Source organism: Astatotilapia calliptera, chromosome 9 (genome assembly GCF_964374335.1).
Source record: "Astatotilapia calliptera chromosome 9, fAstCal68.1, whole genome shotgun sequence".
In the NCBI taxonomy this organism is placed as follows: Eukaryota; Metazoa; Chordata; class Actinopteri; order Cichliformes; family Cichlidae; genus Astatotilapia; species Astatotilapia calliptera.
Window position 1 is genome coordinate 22,358,086 of NC_137430.1, and position 20,720 is coordinate 22,378,805.

The 20,720-nt window shown below is 40.7% G+C and overlaps 1 protein-coding gene across 4 annotated transcripts in view; it reads right to left on the reverse strand.

Moving 5' to 3' along the window:
- Positions 1–2,134: 2,134 nt before the first annotated feature.
- The window catches only part of myom1b (myomesin 1b), a 32,948-nt gene continuing 14,362 nt past the window's right edge, over positions 2,135–20,720 (reverse strand). For 2 of the 4 annotated variants that reach the window (XM_080306076.1, XM_080306075.1), the window contains 28 exons: positions 20,600–20,653; positions 20,148–20,272; positions 19,840–20,023; positions 19,448–19,622; positions 19,249–19,370; positions 15,979–15,996; positions 14,236–14,432; positions 14,020–14,146; positions 13,317–13,501; positions 13,107–13,221; positions 12,870–13,026; positions 12,679–12,785; positions 12,536–12,580; positions 12,304–12,440; positions 12,070–12,214; positions 10,674–10,733; positions 10,333–10,400; positions 10,125–10,238; positions 9,277–9,364; positions 9,149–9,187; positions 8,964–9,069; positions 8,611–8,774; positions 8,339–8,375; positions 8,170–8,192; positions 5,696–5,751; positions 5,370–5,585; positions 2,659–2,800; positions 2,135–2,556 (listed from right to left, as the gene is read on the reverse strand). In XM_080306076.1, the coding sequence (XP_080162202.1) occupies positions 2,324–2,556; positions 2,659–2,800; positions 5,370–5,585; positions 5,696–5,751; positions 8,170–8,192; positions 8,339–8,375; positions 8,611–8,774; positions 8,964–9,069; positions 9,149–9,187; positions 9,277–9,364; positions 10,125–10,238; positions 10,333–10,400; positions 10,674–10,733; positions 12,070–12,214; positions 12,304–12,440; positions 12,536–12,580; positions 12,679–12,785; positions 12,870–13,026; positions 13,107–13,221; positions 13,317–13,501; positions 14,020–14,146; positions 14,236–14,432; positions 15,979–15,996; positions 19,249–19,370; positions 19,448–19,622; positions 19,840–20,023; positions 20,148–20,272; positions 20,600–20,653 (3,239 nt within the window). In that variant the 3' untranslated portion in view covers positions 2,135–2,323. Of the gene's footprint in view, positions 2,557–2,658; positions 2,801–4,480; positions 5,586–5,695; positions 5,752–8,169; positions 8,193–8,338; positions 8,376–8,610; positions 8,775–8,963; positions 9,070–9,148; positions 9,188–9,276; positions 9,365–9,612; positions 9,673–10,124; positions 10,239–10,332; positions 10,401–10,673; positions 10,734–12,069; positions 12,215–12,303; positions 12,441–12,535; positions 12,581–12,678; positions 12,786–12,869; positions 13,027–13,106; positions 13,222–13,316; positions 13,502–14,019; positions 14,147–14,235; positions 14,433–15,978; positions 15,997–19,248; positions 19,371–19,447; positions 19,623–19,839; positions 20,024–20,147; positions 20,273–20,599; positions 20,654–20,720 lie in introns of those variants that run through there. The other 2 variants (XM_080306074.1, XM_026179837.2) reach the window with 2 other exon arrangements.

Here is a 20,720-nt window from a genome sequence, read left to right on the forward strand (position 1 = left end):
AAACCCTCCTGTGCCAGTGGCAGCTGAACTTCATTCAACCATGGCCTGCAATGACTTCGCCAAATTCTTCACAGAAAAAATCCAAAAAATTAGACAAGCAGTTGGTACATCAACAGCAGATCCGGGATATGTACTGTGTCCACCAAAAAACTGTTTAAACACCATGAAACAGTTTCACCCGATTAACAGCAAAGACCTGGAGGACATCTTAGGTCAACTGAACTCCTCCTCCTGCTGTTTAGATGTCCTGCCAACAAGTTTTTTCAAAAAGGTCTCAAAGACTTTAGAGTCAGACCTGTTACAGATCGTCAACTTTTCTTTATTATCAGGTGTGTTTCCAGAATCACTAAAAACTGCTGTAATAAAACCTATACTGAAAAAGGACAATCTTGACAAGACACAAATGAACAACTACAGGCCGATCTCAAATCTCCCATTTTTAAGTAAGATCATTGAAAAAGCAGTTTCTCAACAGCTTAGTTACTTCTTAAAACAGAATAACTGCTACGATGCCTTCCAGTCAGGTTTTAGACAGAACCACAGCACTGAAACCGCTCTGACCAAAGTGTTTAATGACATATGTCTGAATACAGACAGTGGAAAAATGTCAGTCTTAGTTTTACTGGATCTCAGTGCAGCATTTGATACAGTTGACCACAACATATTACTCAAACGACTGGAGAACTGGGCAGGTCTTTCAGGAACTGTACTAAACTGGTTCAAAACATACTTAGAAAACAGGAAATACTTTGTATCAATAGGTAACTTCACATCTGAGCAGACAAGCATCACATGTGGAGTTCCCCAAGGTTCCATCTTGGGACCCCTTCTGTTTAACATTTACATGCTCCCACTGGCACAGATTATAAAGAACAACAAAATAAACTATCATAGCTTTGCAGATGACACACAAATATATATCACAATGTCACCAGGAGCCCGAGGCCCTGTACAGGCTCTTGGTAAATGCATTGAGGAAATTAACGACTGGTTATGAAGTAATAGTCTTTGGTGCCAAAGAAAAACGATTACAGGTCACCAGAGACAGTCTATACACCTAAAAACCACAAACCAGGCGAGAAATTTGGGTGTAGTGATGGATGCAGACCTAAACTTAGAAAAACACATTAAGACAATAACAAAGTCAGCTTACTATCACCTTAAGAATATATCAAGGATAAAAGATCTGATGTCTCAACAGGACCTGGAAAAACTAGTCCACGCATTCATCTTTAGTAGGCTTGATTACTATAACAGCATCTTTACAGGTCTACCTAAAAAATCAGTCAGACAGCTGCAGCTCATTCAGAACTCTGCTGCTCGAGTCCTCACTAAGACCAAAAAAGTGGACCACATCAGTCCAGCTCTGAGGTCCTTACACTGGCTGCCTGTCCGTCAGAGGATAGACTTTAAAGTTCCGATGCTGGCCTATAAAGCTCTGAATGGTTTAGGACCAAAATACATCAGTGACCTCCTGACCCAGTATGAACCTTCCAGATCCCTCAGGTCATCTGGATCCGGTTTTTTTATCAGTTCCCAGAGTCAGAACCAGACACGGAGAAGCTGCATTCAGCTTTCATGCTCCATACATCTCTAACAAACTCCCAGAAAGCCTCAGATCAGCTGAAACACTCAGTTTATTTAAATCCAGGTTGAAGACTCACCTATTCTCAGCTGCATTTCTTTTTATGAAATGAATAAAGCACCAAATCCACACTTTTAAGCTTAAATTTCAAAACTTACATTTAACTACTGATTTTATCTACTGTTGTGATTTTATGTGTTTTGATTTTATATACTGTTTTGTTTGTTTGTTTGTTATTTAGTTAGTTAGTTTGTTTGCTTGCTTTAATCAATTTTAAATCATGCTTTTTATTTGTTTTTATTTCTAATGTCTCTGTAAAGCACTTTGAATCACCTTGTTGTTGAATTGTGCTATACAAATAAATTTGCCTTGCCTTAATCGACCTCTGCAAATTTTACTCTTGTTCATCTGGATCATTTCTGCTCTGTTTCACAACAAGAATTTCTCATGTTTGCTTTATTCGTCCGTGCAAACTAGAGAGGCGCCTCTTTAAGCTGGAAAGCCTGCATCACTCTGTATATTCTTAAGAGTACAATATGGAGTACAAAGAAGTATAACAGCTCCTTTATTTAGGCAGATACAGCAAAAAGATACACACAGCATATTGAAAAACAGTATGTGGTTATTAAAATACTACCATCCCATTTCATTTAGTGTAAAGTGGAATATTGTTATTATTAATATGTTATGATAAGCCCACAGCAAAGTATATAATGGGTTTATATTCATTCAGTGATTTCAGGTTGTCTCAGCCACTGCTTCAGGCTTCTCTGCACTGTCTGCAGGTTGCTCAGAAGCTTCTGATTGGTCAACAGGCAGTGTTTGGTTGATCAAATCTACTTTTGCCTCTTTAGTTTGATCTGAATCTAAAGCAGGAACTTCTGCAGGGTCCCCCGCATTTTGTGCCTCGCTTTTTTTGCCCTGCTCTCTGTCTTCCACATTTTTCACAGTCGATGCCTTTGAAACAGATTCTGTAAGGAAATATTTATTAGTAAGCATTTCAGCCCGTCATGGGAAAATTGCACCATTCTGTAATTTTGCCAGTGTTTAAACAACAAACGAAAACTCCTCACCCTTTCGCTTCTGCATTTTAGTTCCAGTAAGTGTGGTTTTCATCTTTTCCTTTGGTGTGTTTGAGCCAAACACTACATTTCCCTCTTCATCAGTCCAATATGAAGTCACCCCCAAGTCAGGTGTCCCCTCTGTGACCTCCACCTGAGTTCATCCACAGTGAAGGGAGACATTGCAGTGTGGTAAAGCTCTACAATCATGAACTAATCACCATACAGTCATTCAGAAAGTGAAATCAACTACTTACCCATGAAGCTCAGTGAGATCACACCTACCGCTGAAGGCTAAAACAGTATCATCTCATAGAGAAAATGATAAAACCTGTCATAATTAAGCTATTTAGGCTACTAAAGTTTTTGCAAAATGTTAAATTTCAGCTTCACCTCAGTTTAATTTACATTAACACAAAAGTTTTTGTATTATTGCAACTTTCTAAAAAAAGAAAGAAGAGATCGCAATGAGAGATTCGCTGATGTATTGCAAAGAATTGTGTCTTTAATTTGATGCAAAAATATTATTTAATCTTTTCTCTTTAAAATGCTCTCAAGCTGAAACGTTCAATGAGTCCAACTCTGGTGCAAGTTGAACTGTGATCTCTTAGGATTTCTTAGTTATACAGTTACCCTTTGTTAAGTTTTTTATGGTTATGTGATATGATATGCACTCACTGGACGCTTCATTAGGTACGCTTGTTCAAATGTTCATCATCAAACTAAAGCTGTAGCTCACATGGGTTCACCAAAATTGACAGAACATTGAAAAAATGTTACCTCCATTTCTGCAGTAACATTTGGCTGGTAGGAACTGAAGTGGATTTAAATAACATTAAACCATGCATTAATCCTTGATTGTATAGACAGTTCAGGCTGCTGCTACTGTTTCTGTAATGATGTGGGGGATATTTTTTTTGGCACACTTTGATTTAGCACTAACTAAATTAGGCCCACACAGCCGACCCGAGTATTGTTGCTGACCATTTCCATCCCTTTAGTTGTTCAAATAGGTTTCTCAAACTGTTTTTTTCATCATGACGATGACTTCACTGTAATCAAATGGCCTTCCCGGTCACCACATCTTAATCTAATAAGCGTCATTGGGATCTGGTGGAACGGGAGATTCCTTCATAAATGTGCAGCTGACAAATCTGCAGCAGCTGTGTACCTAAAAAATTGACTGGTAAACATACTTAACCATTTGGCATACAGCTGGTGACTTAATAGTGCCTATGTATATATATATGGTAGAAATAGATTTGATTTAAACTTGTATAACTAATAGTTTTGTCACTTCAGGTAAGTATAAACAAAATGTGAAGCAAGAAGGATCTCATTACCAACTTAATAATGAGCTAACTTAAAAACTAAAAGTTATGTATTTATACATGCAGCAACTGATGCATAAGAAAAATATCTGGCCCCTAGGCTCTGAAATACACCCTTATGTTCTGTTATTACATTTCAGACTGAAGAACATAATAGTAAAAATGGCTTTTATCTAATTAGAAATGTTCTGGATATTTGTGCTCTATGACAAAAAGACAATACTTTTTTCGTGTCCCTCTTTTGTGCTCATTGTAAAGAGAGTGTCACGTTATCCTGAGGATACGGCAAATGATTGTCCTACAACAAATATCAGGATTACAGTGAAGGGGGTGAGTTGTGTCCATGCTGGTGGTGGATCTTCAGGCTGTCCAACTTCTACAGAAATAGTGATCGGGAGTGAAAACGGAACAACTCGACTGAAACAAGAGAGTGAAACGTAAAAGGTGAAGAATTGAAATCAAAGTGAAACGACTCAGAAAGGAAAGACAGAAGGTGGAGGAGGTGGGGAAATACATGCTTTTTTTATTAGTCTCATCAAAAAATGGGAAAAGGAAGAGAAACAATAACCTCTATTGTTGGTATTAACAGTGACCTCACAGTTTTCACTGCATCAACATCCAGGATAATTACTAATTATGGGCTGGGGAAAATGGTGTGTTATATAAATAATAGTGAGTAGACAGTGAGCTGACTTGTACTGTTTTCTGCAGAAGATAACATTTAGAGTGAATGTGAATAAAGTGGAACACACATAAGTTTAAAATTTCACTGAAACGCACATTTTTAACTGTTTTGCTACAAATTATATTTACTTCCAAAGCACACCATCGGAATAAACCCCGGCACATCTGTCTTAACTAGTTTATTTCTTGCAGGTTGAGAAAGATAGAATTGAAATTTGTGCCATCTCTGTGAGATTTTTCCCACAATTTAATGACACGGTTTCAGTAAATCTGACAGCTGCACGCAGTCTGAAGTACTTGTCTTGTCAGGTTTGCTGGGAAATCCACATAATTTGTAGCAAATGTAAAAACATTTATGTTTTTAATAGACATTCCACACTAACCGTGACATTTTTTCATAGTGGCAGCCACAAATAAGCTTCAGATTTTCAGTGAGATTTGTAATTATTGGACCAAATGTTCACATACAGTATTAATCATAATCTTAAGTAACTCTTTTCTTTGTACTTTTTTTGGTGTTCAGTTTCATCACCTCGGGAGTTTATTTGACTGATTTCTACACAAACCATCAAACACCACCTCTTTTTTTAAAATCTTTTTTTCTTTTTAACTTTTTCCAGTACGCATCATTTTTACATATTTACGACAAGATTTGGACCGCTTTTACTTTTTCTTGCCGCCCGCCTCTTCAGGGATGAACACACTTACGGTGAAGTCCCCGCTCTCTGTGCCGTACTTGTTCTTCACCAGGATGCTGTACTTGCCCGAGTCTGACGTGTTCACGCCGGTGATGGTGAAACTGGCGAACTTGCCCGACTCGAACTTCAGGATGCAGTGCTCATCAGACGTGATCTCTCTGTCGTTCTTCAGCCAGGTGACCTCTGGCACGGGGTTGCCCGAAATGTTGCAGGTGAGATTGAGAGCCTGAATGGAAAATAAGGCACAACTCAGTTACACTCAGGGCAGTCACTGTAAAGGTTAAGACTCTTAGTTGAAGACGTGCAAACCACATGAATTCAGCTAAAACTGTTTACCTTGCCCTCTTGTATGGTGACCACATCAGGGAGGCCTCCTGCTACTCGAGCACGATCTGAAAAGTAACAATATTAACTAATGAAAAATGATTTTCAAAAACAAAGCATGTTGCACACAGTGCACGCAAACTGTGTTTTTATCTAACATGAAAGACTTTATGTGGCTCAGAACAGTCTTCGGGTTAGTATTCATGTTCAGGGCTGTTGCTTGTTGTTTTTAACACATTCCAATTTTATTGCAATGGACTTAAATTTGCAATAAATATGGTAAACTGGCTTTTTAAATTACAATCTCTGATTTTTTTTTTTTTTTTTTTTAAAGAGTTTTTCTTAATGTTTTTAGAATAAACTATAGTACTAACTGGAGTTAATTTAAACTTCACAGAATAGAGCTCACTTTGACCCACTGAGGTTTATAGTCATGATAAAAAGAAAATAGCTACACCCTCTCACTCTCAGGTTTTATGTATCAGGACATAATAAAAACAGTCTGGTTCTTAGCAGGTCTTAAAATACAACCTCAAATGAACACAGTATATTCTACAGTGAGACTCTCAGGGACCTGGATCTAAGCAATCCAGGGTCCCTGAGCATTTATGGACTTGTACGTTATATGTTTTTGGTGTTGCTGTCCTTCATTCTCCCTGCTTGCAGGTATGTGTGTGTGTGTGTGTGTGTGTGTGTGTGTGTGTGTGTGTGTGTGTGTGTGTGTGTGTGTGTGTGTGTGTGTGTGTGTGTGTGTGTCTGGGAGCACCTGTTTACAGGTGCCTTCAGGCCTGGTAGGTGTGGCCTTGCCACACCTGAAGACAATCACACAGCTGATGAAGCCCCGTCGGAGGAGCTACTTAATGGTTAATGGTTAATGGCCTGTATTTGTATAGCACTTTACTAGTCCCTAAGGACCCCAAAGCGCTTTACACATTCAGTCATCCACCCATTCACACACACATTCACACACTGGTGATGGCAAGCTACATTGTAGCCACAGCCACCCTGGGGCGCACTGTAAGAGTGTGGTGGAGCTCTCGCCGACGCTGGATCATTGCGTGACTTCACGTTAGTCTCTCGTCCAGTCAGTAAGGTTAGTCTGCCGCATTGCGTGTGTCTTACAGCTGCCTGCCCGTTATTTCCCCAGGAGAAGCGTGGAGACTAGAGGGCAGTGAGCACGGGGTGCTCAAACACTGAGAAGCGGAGACAGGAACACTGGCACTGGGAAGAGGACATGTCACGGGAGTCTGGAACGCACTGAGTATTTATTGTTGTGTTTTCCACTGTTTGCATTCAAAGCTCTGCGCCTGGGTCCTCCTTCCTCACATCCCCACAGTTGGCCAGCGGCAACCGTGACAGAGAAAGGTTATTCACAAGCAGAAAACATTCAAGATTATTGCCAAATTCATTGTAAGATCAGACCGTGCAATGCTCAGAGATATTCCAGAAAACTCAAGAGCTGCATCTCAGACTCTATAGGCTAAGACTATGGGTTGTTTTGAAGAATTGCCAAGAGGAACATGGCACCACAGCTGAGCAAGTTCGATCTGAACAAATCACAAGACTTCCTTGGATAGACAAGACCGAAGTAGAATTGTTTGGTCATAATGCAAAGAGCCACATTTAGCAATAATCAACACCTCATACCGACTGTCGGCACAGTGGTGGAGGGGTGATGATTTGAGTTTGCTTTCCACCCACAGGAACCGGGCATCTTGCAGTCAGTGAGTCCACCACTAACTCTTTGTATACCGAAGTATTCTAGAGTCAAATGTGAGGTCGTCTGTCTGACAGCTAAAGTTTGGCTGAAATTGAATCTTGCAACACGACAATGATCCCAAGCACAGCAGCAAATCTACAACAGATCAGCTGAATAAGAAAAAATATCAATGTGCTGCAGTGGTCCAGTCCAAGTCCAACCTTAAGAGAGTTGTGCATATACCAGTATATAACCACAGCGATGTGATGCACTGATGAAGTCATAGACAAAAGAATTACTTCAATGGCATTAAGTAATATGTCATGTGTTGTTGTTCATCTAAAGTTGCATTTAACTCATTTTTAGACCTTTTCTATGGATTAGATGAGTTTTTAAAATTGACAGAGGGTGTTTCTTTGTATCATGTCAGCACGTGACTTATCCTTTGTTACTTCTATAACTCAGTTTAAGTAGTTGACACAAATCAAATACACAAATGACTCTAACTAGGAATGTAAAAAATGTTTGCTTTCTACAACATGTTATACTTTAAGTCAACGGAAGTGGAGGAAGAAAATAAATTGAGGAACTGAAATCATATTAATAGTCAAGTTACTGAGCCCTGGTTGTACTTTTAGTCACAGTAAAGTTAGCTACATAATTTGAAACTGATTTAAAAGCAATATATTTGCAACCCGGCTTCATGAAGATTCAGCATCTTCATTATCAGATCTGAAAAGGCCAAATATTAAAGAAGTGGAGCTATTGTAAACAGAGTACTACTTACTTCTCTCTGCAATAGCAGCAGCTCTGAGGAGAGAATGACAAATTAGGTCAAAGTTGAGAATGACAAGTGACATTCTTTACATCATTTTTCCTTATATGAGAAAAGCTTTGCTGGGACTGTGGCTACATACAGAAAAGAAATGTTAGTTATAGGCTGGTTAATGACTTACTTGAGTCTCTGGAATTCTGCAAAAGCATCATCAAATGCTGTAAAACAAAAGTTGTAAGAATCAGTTTTACAGGCCAAGACACATCTTTGTGTCGCACAGCATACAATAATTGCAAAACATCACGTTAAAGAAATCTAACTGATAACTGAGGTGATAATTCCTACAAAAGAAAATCAAACTTTTCACATCATGTAAACATGTTGGAAGCTGGCAAGATGAAAAAAGTTTAAGATGTGAAATCAGCCCAGTTATAAAGTCACTTAGACACTCACCTTGACCAGAGAGGTCAACGGTCCTCCTGAGGCCACCTTTTCCATCGTAGAACTCGATGGCATATTTGCCCATGTCTTTCTCTGTGGGCTCTGTGATCTGAAGCCACAGCTGCTCCCCGACCACGCCGCTCTTTATGCGGTCAGAAAAGGCAATTGCTGAATCCCTGTCAGAGAGACGATATGAAAAACGTATATGTTAAAGGCCACTTTGTGACACAAAAGCACAGAAGCGTCTGATAAGATGAACACTTGGTTTAATCCTGACAACTCACAACTGAAAATTGAATATACATCAGGTATAGACTTGATTAAAAGTTGCTTGTTTTGTTCATGTCAATCAACCAAGAACCTACTTGTAGTGCCATGTGACTTGGAGCAAGTCGTTGTAGTAGCTGACAAAGGTGTAGAGTCTAATGCCCTCATCTGTGCTTGTGATCTTCAGTGGAGTGGAGGAATTGGCTGCAAAGACAAACATCCTTATTTAATGTGTGTTGGGTTAAATATGTACATCATCTGTGGACTAAATATTTCTTCTTACCGATAACACTGAAAACTTCATTCATCAAGTCTTTGAAACCTTAAAAAAAAGACACATTTTATCACCCTAAGTGGTTCATTTGCTGCATTTGTTTCTGATTTCATTGTTGTATTGCCATACAAAGTTACCTTGGTCTGTCAGATTCAGGGTGGAGGTGTCCTGTCCTCTGTCATCCTTCAGAATCACCTCATACACACCAGCATCCTTCTTGGAAATCTGACAGCAAAAATGCAACAGCAAATTAGCTCAGGAAGGTTTTGCAAAAGGAAATTAAGCGTATTCGTCTGAAAAAGGCAAGCGCTTCTCTTCAGCTAGGGGCGCTGCAGTGCACACGTATATGACGCAAAAGCAAAAATAAGAGGCGAACAACAGCTACGAAAAAAAAAGAAAAGCATTCTCAGGCAAAAACGGGAAAACCAGAGGTGGCCGTTGGCCCACGGTCACAACAGATAACTGATCCCAACTTTAAGTCTTCTCCAGATCGGGCTGTCGACAATGTCTGCTGTGTCTGCGGGGAGGTCGCGCTGCAATGGGACACATGTGACATCATGTTTATATGCTGAATTACCTGTGAGGAAAGCATGTCATAATTGGACAGACGTTTACAGACAATACGACACGATGGGATGTGAGGGGTTCGTGAGTTATACAGTAGATAAGGGACAGAGATGGGTTAGATGAAAAGAGAAGACAGAGATTGTGACAGAGCAGTTCAAATGTCTGGCTTGTTTCCTGTTTTATTTTGAAAATATTTATTTTCTCTTGACTTTTTTTCACCTGTGCCCAGTCAGCCCTCCATGTATATAGTACATATTCCTGTCTCTGTTGGAAGGTAAGGACAGAAAGATCCACACAGAGGGAAACAGAGCAGCACATTTACAGCCATATATGCAAATGAATTCAAAGGTGGTTATACAGTACAGAAATATACACACATATATACGGATATTCACACTTCACTTTCTCACACTCTCACCTGAGCAATTTCCAGTTTCAGCACTCCCTCTGCAAAGCCGAGGTGCTCGTCCACTTTGATCTGGTGTCTGTCTTTGTGCCACAGTGCAGAGGTCTCCTTCTTCATGTTGCCCACCTGAATTCCAGCACAGCAGGATGATGTTTTCAGAGCTCAGTTACATTAAAAAAGAAAAAAATGTACAAGTAAAATCTCTAAAACACAGGCTCACCTTGCATTTGAGTACAACGCAGCATTCTGGTGTCACTTCCCAACTCAAGTACTCGATAAAGTGAGGGCCTGGAACAAACGTCGCAGGTAAAATGATGACAATCGGGCAAATAATGAAAACTCAATTCTGTGAAAATTTTCATAGAGCTGTTAATCTGATTAATGAATCTTCATCACTTTTAAGCAAAAATTCCAAATTTGCTGGTTTCAGCATCTTCTGTGTGAGTTACTGTCAGCTTTTATATTTTTTGTTCTGTTTTAAATGTTGAAGAAAAAGATTAAGCCTCTGAGAATAACACAGATCCATCAGTCATTAAAATACTCTTGTGCTCAGGCGCTTACCTTGTTTTCGGAAATACTCCTTTCTCTGGAACTCTGATTCCTTCTGCAGCTGCTTGAACACTGAAAAATACACAAATGACAGTTTTCATAAATTGTGGTTTAAAACAACACAGATACCATTAAGTGCAATTAAATGAAATTAGAATTTAGCTGGAGCTATTACAACATGATTTCTAAAATGTTTCAGTGCCCTCTAGTGTTCATATGTTGCAGATGTTGAGTTCTCACCAGACACTTTATGAGCTAAACCTGTTAAACTGCTCTATCAAAATATCAAATAATTGCAGCAACTCAATGCATTTAGGCATGCAGACATGGTTAAGAAAAACTCTTGTTCAAATCAAGCATCAGAATGGAAAAGAATGATTTAAGTGACTTTGAATGTGTGGCTCAGTATTTTCAGAAACTGGTGGGATTTTACCCAAACAACCATCTCTAGGATGTGAGATAATGCCACTTTGATCTTAGAGGTCGGAAGAGAAAAGCCACCCTGCAGCTCAGGAAGTAGAGCAGGTCATCTGCTAATCAGAAGATTGTGTGTTTGATCCCTGGCTCATCTTCTGAACCTTGAGTTGCTCTCCGATGCATTTATTGGAGTGTGAATGTTAATTAGAAAACACTAGAAAAAAGTGCTTGCCTCAATGGACGAATAAGTATGTTATATAAATGTTTTTATATAGCACTTTTAATCCTCAACTATAATAGAAAAGCACTATATAAGTCCTTTTACCAATAACTATTTGTTATGACCAAGGTACGCAAAAGAGCATCTCAGAACACACAACGCGTCCAGTCTTGAAGCAGATGGGCTACAGTAGAAGATGTGCCACTCCTCTCTGCTAAGAACAAGAAACTAAGGCTACAGTTTGCACGGCCTCACCAAATCTGGACAACAGAAGATTGGAAAAACACTGTTGGTTTGTTATGTATCAATTTCTGGTGCAACATTCTGATGGTAGGGTCAGAATTTGGTTTTGTGCTTCCTACTAAAAGCCACTTTAACCATATTTAAGTGATCATGCCAATGAGAAACATGAAGAGGACTAATTGGGATTCAATATCTGGCCTTAGGACACTTATTTAATAATGCTTGCAGACAGACTGGAAGGAGCAGGTATCAAACCATCCACCACCTGAGCCATAATGGCCTCTGGTACAGTCTGCTTTACTGCTGAAAGTAAAATCGTTTTGGTTGTTTCACATGAGAGATATTATTTAATTTAATTTGTAGGGTTGCCACTTTCTATCAAACCTAATCAAAATATACCCAGCGTGGCAGAGTGTTAAATTATTTTATATGGATAACGTTCTGAGCTTTTTATCCTTGACTGTACACATTCATTCACAATTAAAAGTCACGTTTTCTTTTTTCTTTTTTTTTTTTAAATAAACATACCATCCCCTATCAGTACCAAGCTGGACTGGTTGGTAGCTTTTCCATCCTGCAGCTGGAAGGTGTACGTGCCCTCATCCGCCGGGGTCAGAGACTCCATGGTCATCTCAATCACACCGGTGTTCTTGTCAAAGTTCATCTTATATTTCTACCACCCCAAATAAAGCAGCAAATTTTTTACTTTAAAACACAGGTAGAGCACACAAGTAAAATATCTGAACGCAGATTCTCACTGACCTCCCCCTGAGAGACAACATTATCATTGAAAACATAATCGACTTTGCCGTTATTGGACATCTTCTCCGCCTGCAGCCAAAAGCGAACGCGGCCCTTTTCCAGCAGCTCCACAGCTAGATCTGACTTCAGAGGAATAACTGGTGTAAAGAAAGTGATGAAGAAATAGTTAGAAAGTCCGTCCAGTTCATGACAAACCACTAAATAAAGCAGAAATACCATGTGAAGCACTCACTGGGGAATTTGTGGTCATGACTGATCTCCAGCAGCCTCTTTAACTCTGAAAAGAAAACAAGAAGAGATTCAGGATTCAAGATGAGAAAAGCAACACATCATGTAATATGAAAAATCTTCTTTTCTCTCAATTTTCAAACCCACCTTCCTCAGAGAGAGTGTAGCTGGATGAAGCACCGTCAGTGTGAGTGACAAGACATGAGTAAACTCCAATGTCCTCCTCCCCGGGACGATTGAAAACAACTTTAGACCTGCAGAGGAAACACAGCATTCGTGACATGAGAGGTGAGAGGGATGCTCAAATAGTCTTAATGTTAAAAATGTTGCCATCTCACTTGGTTCCCTTGGTCTCTGTGGTCAGGCGGGAGGTGTCTGTGATGTCCTCGTAGTTTTTGGACCACACAAACTTGGAGTCGGGGGTCATGTTGCCACATTCAAAGTTCAGGGAGATGACACCGTCGTCGTCGACATCTACGACTATCTCTTTCGTGCCTAAAAAAACAAGAAGGTAAAAATCTCATCTGCTCAAATTTTGTAGTGTCACCTTCACTTGTTCCATCATTTCATCCCACCTGGTTTGGTCAGAGCGGGAACCGGCTCTGTCACGTCTGAGACTTTTCCTACTCCAGCTTTATTCTGAGCACGCACACGGAACACATACTTCTCTCCCTCCTTAAGATCCTTAATCTGCAAAAAAAAGAAAGAAAGAAATGTTGAAATATATTTGTGATATCCTGCTAAAACTTGGGAATCTCTCAGATAAATGCACTCCTGATTAGCACCTTTGTATATGTCTTTTCTAAGGCTTTGGTGTTGACTCCTCTCCACGCCTCCTCTGGTGCATCTGCTTCCTTGATGTCAACATAGAACCCGTTGACAGGATCGCGGCCCTGGTACACAGGTGGTTTCCATAGCAATACCAGAGAGTCGTTCCGCGCCTCTCTAATCTGCAGATCATGTGGAGGTCCTGCAGCCCAGAAAGATGACTGAGGCTAAATAACAAATCCTGTTTACTCAGTCACTTTCAAGGTTCTGTAAATCCCTAAAGTGATAGTGTTGTCAGAAACCGTGTCTATAACATGTAAATATTTAGTTCACAATTCCAATAGAATAGAATAGAATAGAACTTTATCGTAATTATACATGTACAACAAAATTGTGGGTACAGCAGGAATAAATGGCAAACAGGAGAAATATGTACAATTAAGACATTTTCATGGATGATGAACATTTGTTTTGGTATTTTTTCTTATATTTATAACATAAAGTGACTTTCTTCAACATTAAAAGTTACCAAATTATCTAATAATTCATTTTTTTTGTATCATTTACCATATTTCTCTGATATAGTTGTATTTATGTGCAACATCGGTGACAGAAAAATAAAGCAGTGTGCATTGGGAGGTTTTTTTTTTGTTTGTTTTTGTTCATCAAATGGTTCATTAAAATATTCTCTCAGTTGGTGAAACATGTGGCCCAACCAACCTGGGACAGCAATGGTCCATTCTTCACACAGGAAGGTATTACTGGGCAGCGACGGGATGCCGACACCAGCCATGTTGGCTGCTCGCACCTGAAACTGGTACTTCTTATTCTCCTTCAGATCGGACACCTGGAAACAAAGACACAAAGACACTCGCCCCTTGCACATTCAGCACATATAACTTCAGGCTCGGATGGTGTTTTTTCATATCAACCCACCCTGTAGGCCCTCTCGCTGACAGCCTTAATGTTGGCCTCGTGCCACTTTCCCGGCACGCCATCGATGACCTCACGGTAATCCACAAAGTAACCGGTGATGTCAGCGCCTCCGATGAAAGTTGGCTGTTTCCAGGCCAGCACCATGGAGTCGCGCACGCACTCCAGGATGGTGATGCCATAGGGTGGAGCGGGAGAGGCTGAGACGCAAATCGCAAATTAATACGGCAAAACCTCGGCGTGAAAACTGACGTAATGGGAAACTGAAGCGCCACAAAAGATTTGATACTTTTAATTCCCACACCTCTTTTTTCCCTGTGAAGAGCTTCAGTGTCCCATTATTGGAAACAGTTTACAGCAGGAACTCACCAGCAGTTACTCTCCTTACAATGTTAAAGATTACTGGATAGTGGGTTCAGAGACAGTTGTAGGTTAATACCTGCTGTAACAACATCTCGTCCAACCCAACACATTTGTAACCTTAATGCTCAGTGACATTGAGATTTTGGGAGTTAATTGTTATGTCTGCACTCTAACTATGAAGTCAGCAGCCGTAAGATTATTAAATTATTTTTCTCTAGTTCCAGATTCAAAAGATAAATACAGATTAGTCTAATTTAGAAACCACTGTTTTATACACTGAGTCAGAAAGTGTGCAGTTACATGTTGCTTGTTACACTGTATTCCTGGTAACAAAGGGCACAGCGATTTCAGAGACCAGGTTAAAGGAATGACTGGGAGCCAAAGGTCTCCACAAAAGCAGGATCAAGTAACACTGTGATAATAAAGCAGCCTGTCGAGTACAAATAGTCACATGAACTTTATACCCTCTCCTGATTAGGAGTGAGAATGTGGTCAAAGCGTCTGGGAGGTGGGTGTCTGATTAAGTCCAGAGTGCACTCCCAAAAAGGTCTCAGGTCACAAGTGTTCTCTTGGTTGGATGACCCACTTTTCGAGTACAGGGTGTGATTAAGGGGCTCCTGCCATGAATTGCTTTGGTGTCTTTGTGTGTTAAAGTGCTCTGGGTAATCAGAGGAGTGGCAGGTCCTGAGGTGATTGACACTACACATATAAGTTAGGGTTTTGGTGGCGGCCAGAAAGCATGAGTTAAACCCAGGTTTGGCGGTGAATTGGACTGACTTACCTTCAAAAAGAGCCAAGTTACTATTTGTACCTACAAAACTGATGTGAAGTCAGGGCAGAATATATTTTTATGGCTCTTAAGTGGGTAAAAACTGTACTTTTCTTTGTGGTTTTATTTGGATTTGACAAAAGGTTTTCCTCGGTGCTCACCTGCTGACTCTCTCTGGGGCTTCGCTTTCTCCCGATTACCATCTACTGAGAACTTACGTGCCTGCGAGGCGTCAGGCTCATCAGCTGTCTCCACAGCCTGATCCTGAGCCTCAGCAGTTACTGGGTCACAGTGTGCAGCTGTGATTGTGTCAGTATGTGATTCAGGAATTGGGCCTGACACAGGCTCTGAGTGCATGTCTTTTGCCAGCTCAGGGGCCCGGGACCCATCACCTCTCTTGCCCCACTTGTTTTTAGTCTCCCTGGGGTCAGGGTCTGTGAGGTCTGAGCTAGCAGCCCTGGCCCCTTCCCTGGATTCACTGTCAGCTTGAGCTTTATTGCGCTTTTGCATAGTGTTGGGAGGGAACTGGACAGTGTCATGCGTTCCCGTCCAGCGTGGCCTGTGCTCAGTTAGTTGTCCCACGTTACCCCCCGGCCCCATCTTCGGCAACACACCGTGTAGGATGCCGCCCCCTACGGGTGTTAGCAGAGAAAAGCAGAAGAAGCTTTTTTAAAAACAGGCACAAATCCATCCACAGCTCATTTCTCAATCGCACCACATTAAGAGAACAGAATAAGAAGAAACAAGCACAAAAACATTAAAAAGCAATATTTGCTGAACTGGCAGTCAAATACAGAACAATGTCTTCATCTGACTGGGAGTGGAAATGAAGACAAGATGACCAGCAGGTGACATCCATGTTAGCAGGCTTCAATTGGGATTATGAGAGCACGCAGGCACGTAACACAGAACAGCCGGCCAATAATGTGGGTGCGCGGCTTTGCTCTGGCCCTTAATGAAAAAACTCATGACTTTAGAAACAATGCCAACAGATTCCATCATCTCTTAGATTACAGCTCCAAAAGTGATGTAAGTTGTATATCGAGACCAAATGTAACAGCACACCATGATCTAATTCACGGGTGGTAGTGCTGTGTTTTAATTACTCTGAGTTTTCCTTCAGTTGCAAGTGAACTCAAAGGTTATTTCAGTGTTTTGGTGGCACATTGTAAAATTCCAGTACCAAAAAATGTAAATTAAAAGCAGAATGCATTGATTTACAAATCCCATAAATTTGTATTTTATACACAGTAGATCATAGTCTTCCTTCTCTCACCCCAACTGGTCGTAGCAGATGCCCCTCCCTGAACCTGGTTCTGCCGGAGGTTTCTTCCTGTTAAAAGGGAGTTTTTCCTTCCCACTGTCCCAAAGTACTTGCTCATAGTGGATCATATGATTGCTGGGTTTTTCTCTGTATGCATTATTGCAGGGTCTACCGCCTTGAGGCGACTGTTGTTGTGATTTGGTGCTATAAAAATAAAACTTAATTGAATTGAACTGAACTGAATGTCAAGTGTTTAAACTGAGAAAAAGTGCCTTTTTAAGAAGAAATAAGGTCAATTTGAATTTGATTGTTGCAACACATCTCAAAAAATTGGAACAGGGCCATGCTGTCCCATTCTTGTCTGATAAAGAACACTAGCTGATCAACAGTCCTGGGGCTTCTTTGCTGTATTTTTCATTTCATGATGTGTTGAATATGTTTTGACTTGGTGAAAGGCAGCACCTCGACCCTTCTCCTATGAAGCCATGCTGTTGTTCAGTAGATGCAGTGTGGGGTTTAGCATTGTCTTGCTGAAATACACGAGGGCTTCCCTGAAAAAGAATCTGGATGGGAATATTTGTTGCTCTACAACCTGTATATACCTTTCAGCATCTATAGTGTCTTCCCAGATGGGCAAGACGCCAATTCCATAGGCACTAATGGACCTCCATACCTTCACAGATGCAGGCTTTTGAACTGAGCACTGATAACAAGCTCGCTCTGCTTAGTGACCTGTATAACAGACAGTGATTTCAGTGAGGCCAACCCGCGACAGAATTATGTCTGTTTTTAATGCAGTGCCACTTGAGGGCCTGAAGCTCTTTTGACTTCAAGTTGTACACCGATTTATCTTACAGATCTGACTGACTGACCCATCTCTATTTTTGAGAACCTCTAACTCTTTAAGATGATCTTTTTATACAGTCATACTACTTACCTGTTACCATCAAACTCAAAATGAACTAATATTTTTCATGAAATTAAATGTCTCACATTAAACACTCATTTTTTTATGTTCTATTGTGAATAAAATATGGTTTTATCAGATTTTAAAATCATTGCATCCTGTTTTTAATGGAGGTTTTACACAGCATTCCAGCTTTTTGGGAACTCGGGCTGTATAAATTTATAGGTTTGTCATATAAAAAACTGCTGATTGTTGTGCTGAAACAATCTATTTGCATTTGCTGCATCGGTCTGTGTGGTTTCAGTAACAGTTGTAAAATACCCCCCAAAAAGAATTTCCTTTGGAATCTCATCTTAGTTTTTTTGTTCTAAGAAAGTAAAACTATTCTGATTGTGAAAATGCCCAAATCTGACGTTTGTGTGCAAAAGTTCATGGTTTCCTTCAAAAACCAGCATAATCCTCCTCTTATGGGCACAATTTAGTTAAGCAGCAAAGTCTCAGGCACAGTAAGGCATCTATTTGTTAAACTAAATGGTAAATGGCCTGTATTTATATAGCGCTTTACTAGTCCCTAAGGACCCTGAAGTAACTGTCTCCTTGCACATATGAGCATCACAACTCGTTTTTCTAATGATGAATCAGCCTTGAAGACTGTGTTGAAGTAACACATTATTCCAGCAGAAAAGGATGTGTCATCAACAACACATCTTTCTTCTTAAAATATATGTGCACTGGCATTCTTGCTAAGAGTGTTTCACAAGGGATAACAAAGCATGCTGCTCAGCGCAAAGCCAGCCAGTGAATGAGTGACATCCAAAGGCTGAAAGTTGTGTTAGTATTAATGCAGAGAGATGTTACTGTTAGGGAACACGTGCAGGAATTTAGTAACAGCATCATTATTAAAACAGTAACACTGTTTCTGTTGCTGGCATGCAAAGTACGTGTTAGGGTGCAGTTTATTGACTTTGAGTTGAATGAAATAATGTAAAAATATTGAGTTATAAAGAATCAGATCAACGGAACAATAACATTGCTAGCTGATAACAGGGGGGGTTCGAATGGTGGTACCTTTAGCTCTAATGTGGGGTTGCCGACACATCCTGTGCCCGAGATAGGATAGGGGAGATGCGGGGAGGTGGTGGTGATAGTGGTGATGTGTGACACTGAGCTACTTTGTAACGACCGCTGAATTGGATCGCACTGACCCAAATTAGAGGAAGTCTACAAGTCCTGACCCCCAGCCCCGCCTCAGGCTGTGCAGGGAGGAGGAGGCGCTAGAGGAGATGTGGCCAGACAGGGTAGGAGGTAGGTAGAGCATACGACAGTGCAGAATAATGTGACAGGGTGACAGAGTGGAACAATGGTGGAGAAAGTGTGGGAGCTGAAGACATGTTTCAAGAGAACCGTAGCCTACAACACAATTCGTGGTAAAATATCAAGAAAAATCAGCTTGTTGCATTATTTCTTCCACATAGAGAGTCTGCTAATGATAGCAGTGATCAGTCTGTGGTGTTCAGTGCGTCCAAGAGGTGTGCCTTGTTGAAATTTCCAGCACAACTGGCTCAGAAATGCACAATATAACACCAACAGTTTAGTTTTTTTAACATCTCTAAACAAATCTTAATCTAAATAGCAGTAAACTGGAATTATTAACGTCCTCTGATTACTACATTACTTTGTTGTATTTAGATGTGATGGATCCACTGTACTCACCAATAGCAGCCTTCACCTCCACAGCCTCTGACTCCTGGGAGAACTGGCTGATCCCTGCAGCGTTCACCGCCCTCACCCTGAACACGTACTTCTCTCCTGTGATCAGACCGTGGCAGATGAACCTGTAAATGCAGAAAGTGCAGCAGCCATGAATTTGTATCAGAAATTGCTGAAAGAAAACAAGAGGGGTCATTTTTACCTGGTGACATTCACGGGCTTGTTGTTGCAGGGCTCCCACACGTTGCTCCCCACAATGCTGCCCTCGATGTAGTATCCCACTAACTCTTTGGCATTGCAAGACGCTTCCCAGGACACAACAACTGATGTGTCCGTGTTTCTGGTGGGAATAACCTTTCCTGGGGCAGATGGGATATCTGCACACAAGAATAGTTACATTTTGGGGCTGAGTCAGTGCTAACATAATATATTTGTACCGTGCAAATGTTCAGTTTCATCAGATCTGTGATGCAGGAGTCATGACTGCAAAACAGGTCTGGGACCAGTTTGCCTGATAGCATTGTGTGACAAATAAGATTCTTAATATCTAAAAGAGCTAATCTTCTCTATGTTTATGTTTATCTCTCTTCTGACCAAGCTTGTCTCCAACTGTGGTGGCCTCAGTCGGGTCAGATGGCTCGCCAACACCGGCAGAATTGCAGCAGCGGACACGGAAGCGGTAGGCTTTTCCCTCTGCGAGATCAAACAGCGCAAAGCGAGGAGACTTTACTGGGATCTCCGTGTTCACCCTCTGCCAGCTGTCTGTACCGGAAACACACTGATGGGCAAAGAGGAAAACGTCACACTGTCACTGAAACTCAGGCAATGTAACAATCTCATATGCAGGAAAACAGAAACGTTTAGTTAAAGTGCATCTGAGGAAAAGTGGAGGAATAATTTACCTTTTCCACATAGTACATGACACCCTCAAGCCCTTTCTCTCCGGGTGGCTTCCAGCTCAGCACCACATAGTTTTTGGTTGCCTCTGTCACCTGCAGATCACAGGGTTTGCTGGGAACAATGCCCTCTGATGGTCAAAAGGGAAAGAGTCAAGTCTCCAAAAAAGAAAGATTGACCCTTCAACACCAGATGGATGTATTAAGATCACATCCACCACTTATTGGAAAATGCATCTATTCAAGAAATGTTATCATTCCTTTCTTCTTTATTATTTTTTAATAATTACATTGATAATAAATAGAGCATAAATGAAAAAGCACAGGTGCTTCTTCTTCCCTGAATGTGGTTAATAAGCCTGAATCAGGTGGACTCAGAGTTGGAGAATTTTATAATCCCCTTCTACTTGAGTCACTCTCTGATATAAATCATCATGCAAAAGCATTTGACCTCCTACCTGCAGGCTCCTCCTCCGTGACAATGATTTGGCCAGTCCAGGGAGCAGAAGTACCTGCAAACATGTAGTAGATCAGTACAGACACATTGTCAGTCCTGCGATTTTCTGTGAGCTAAATGTT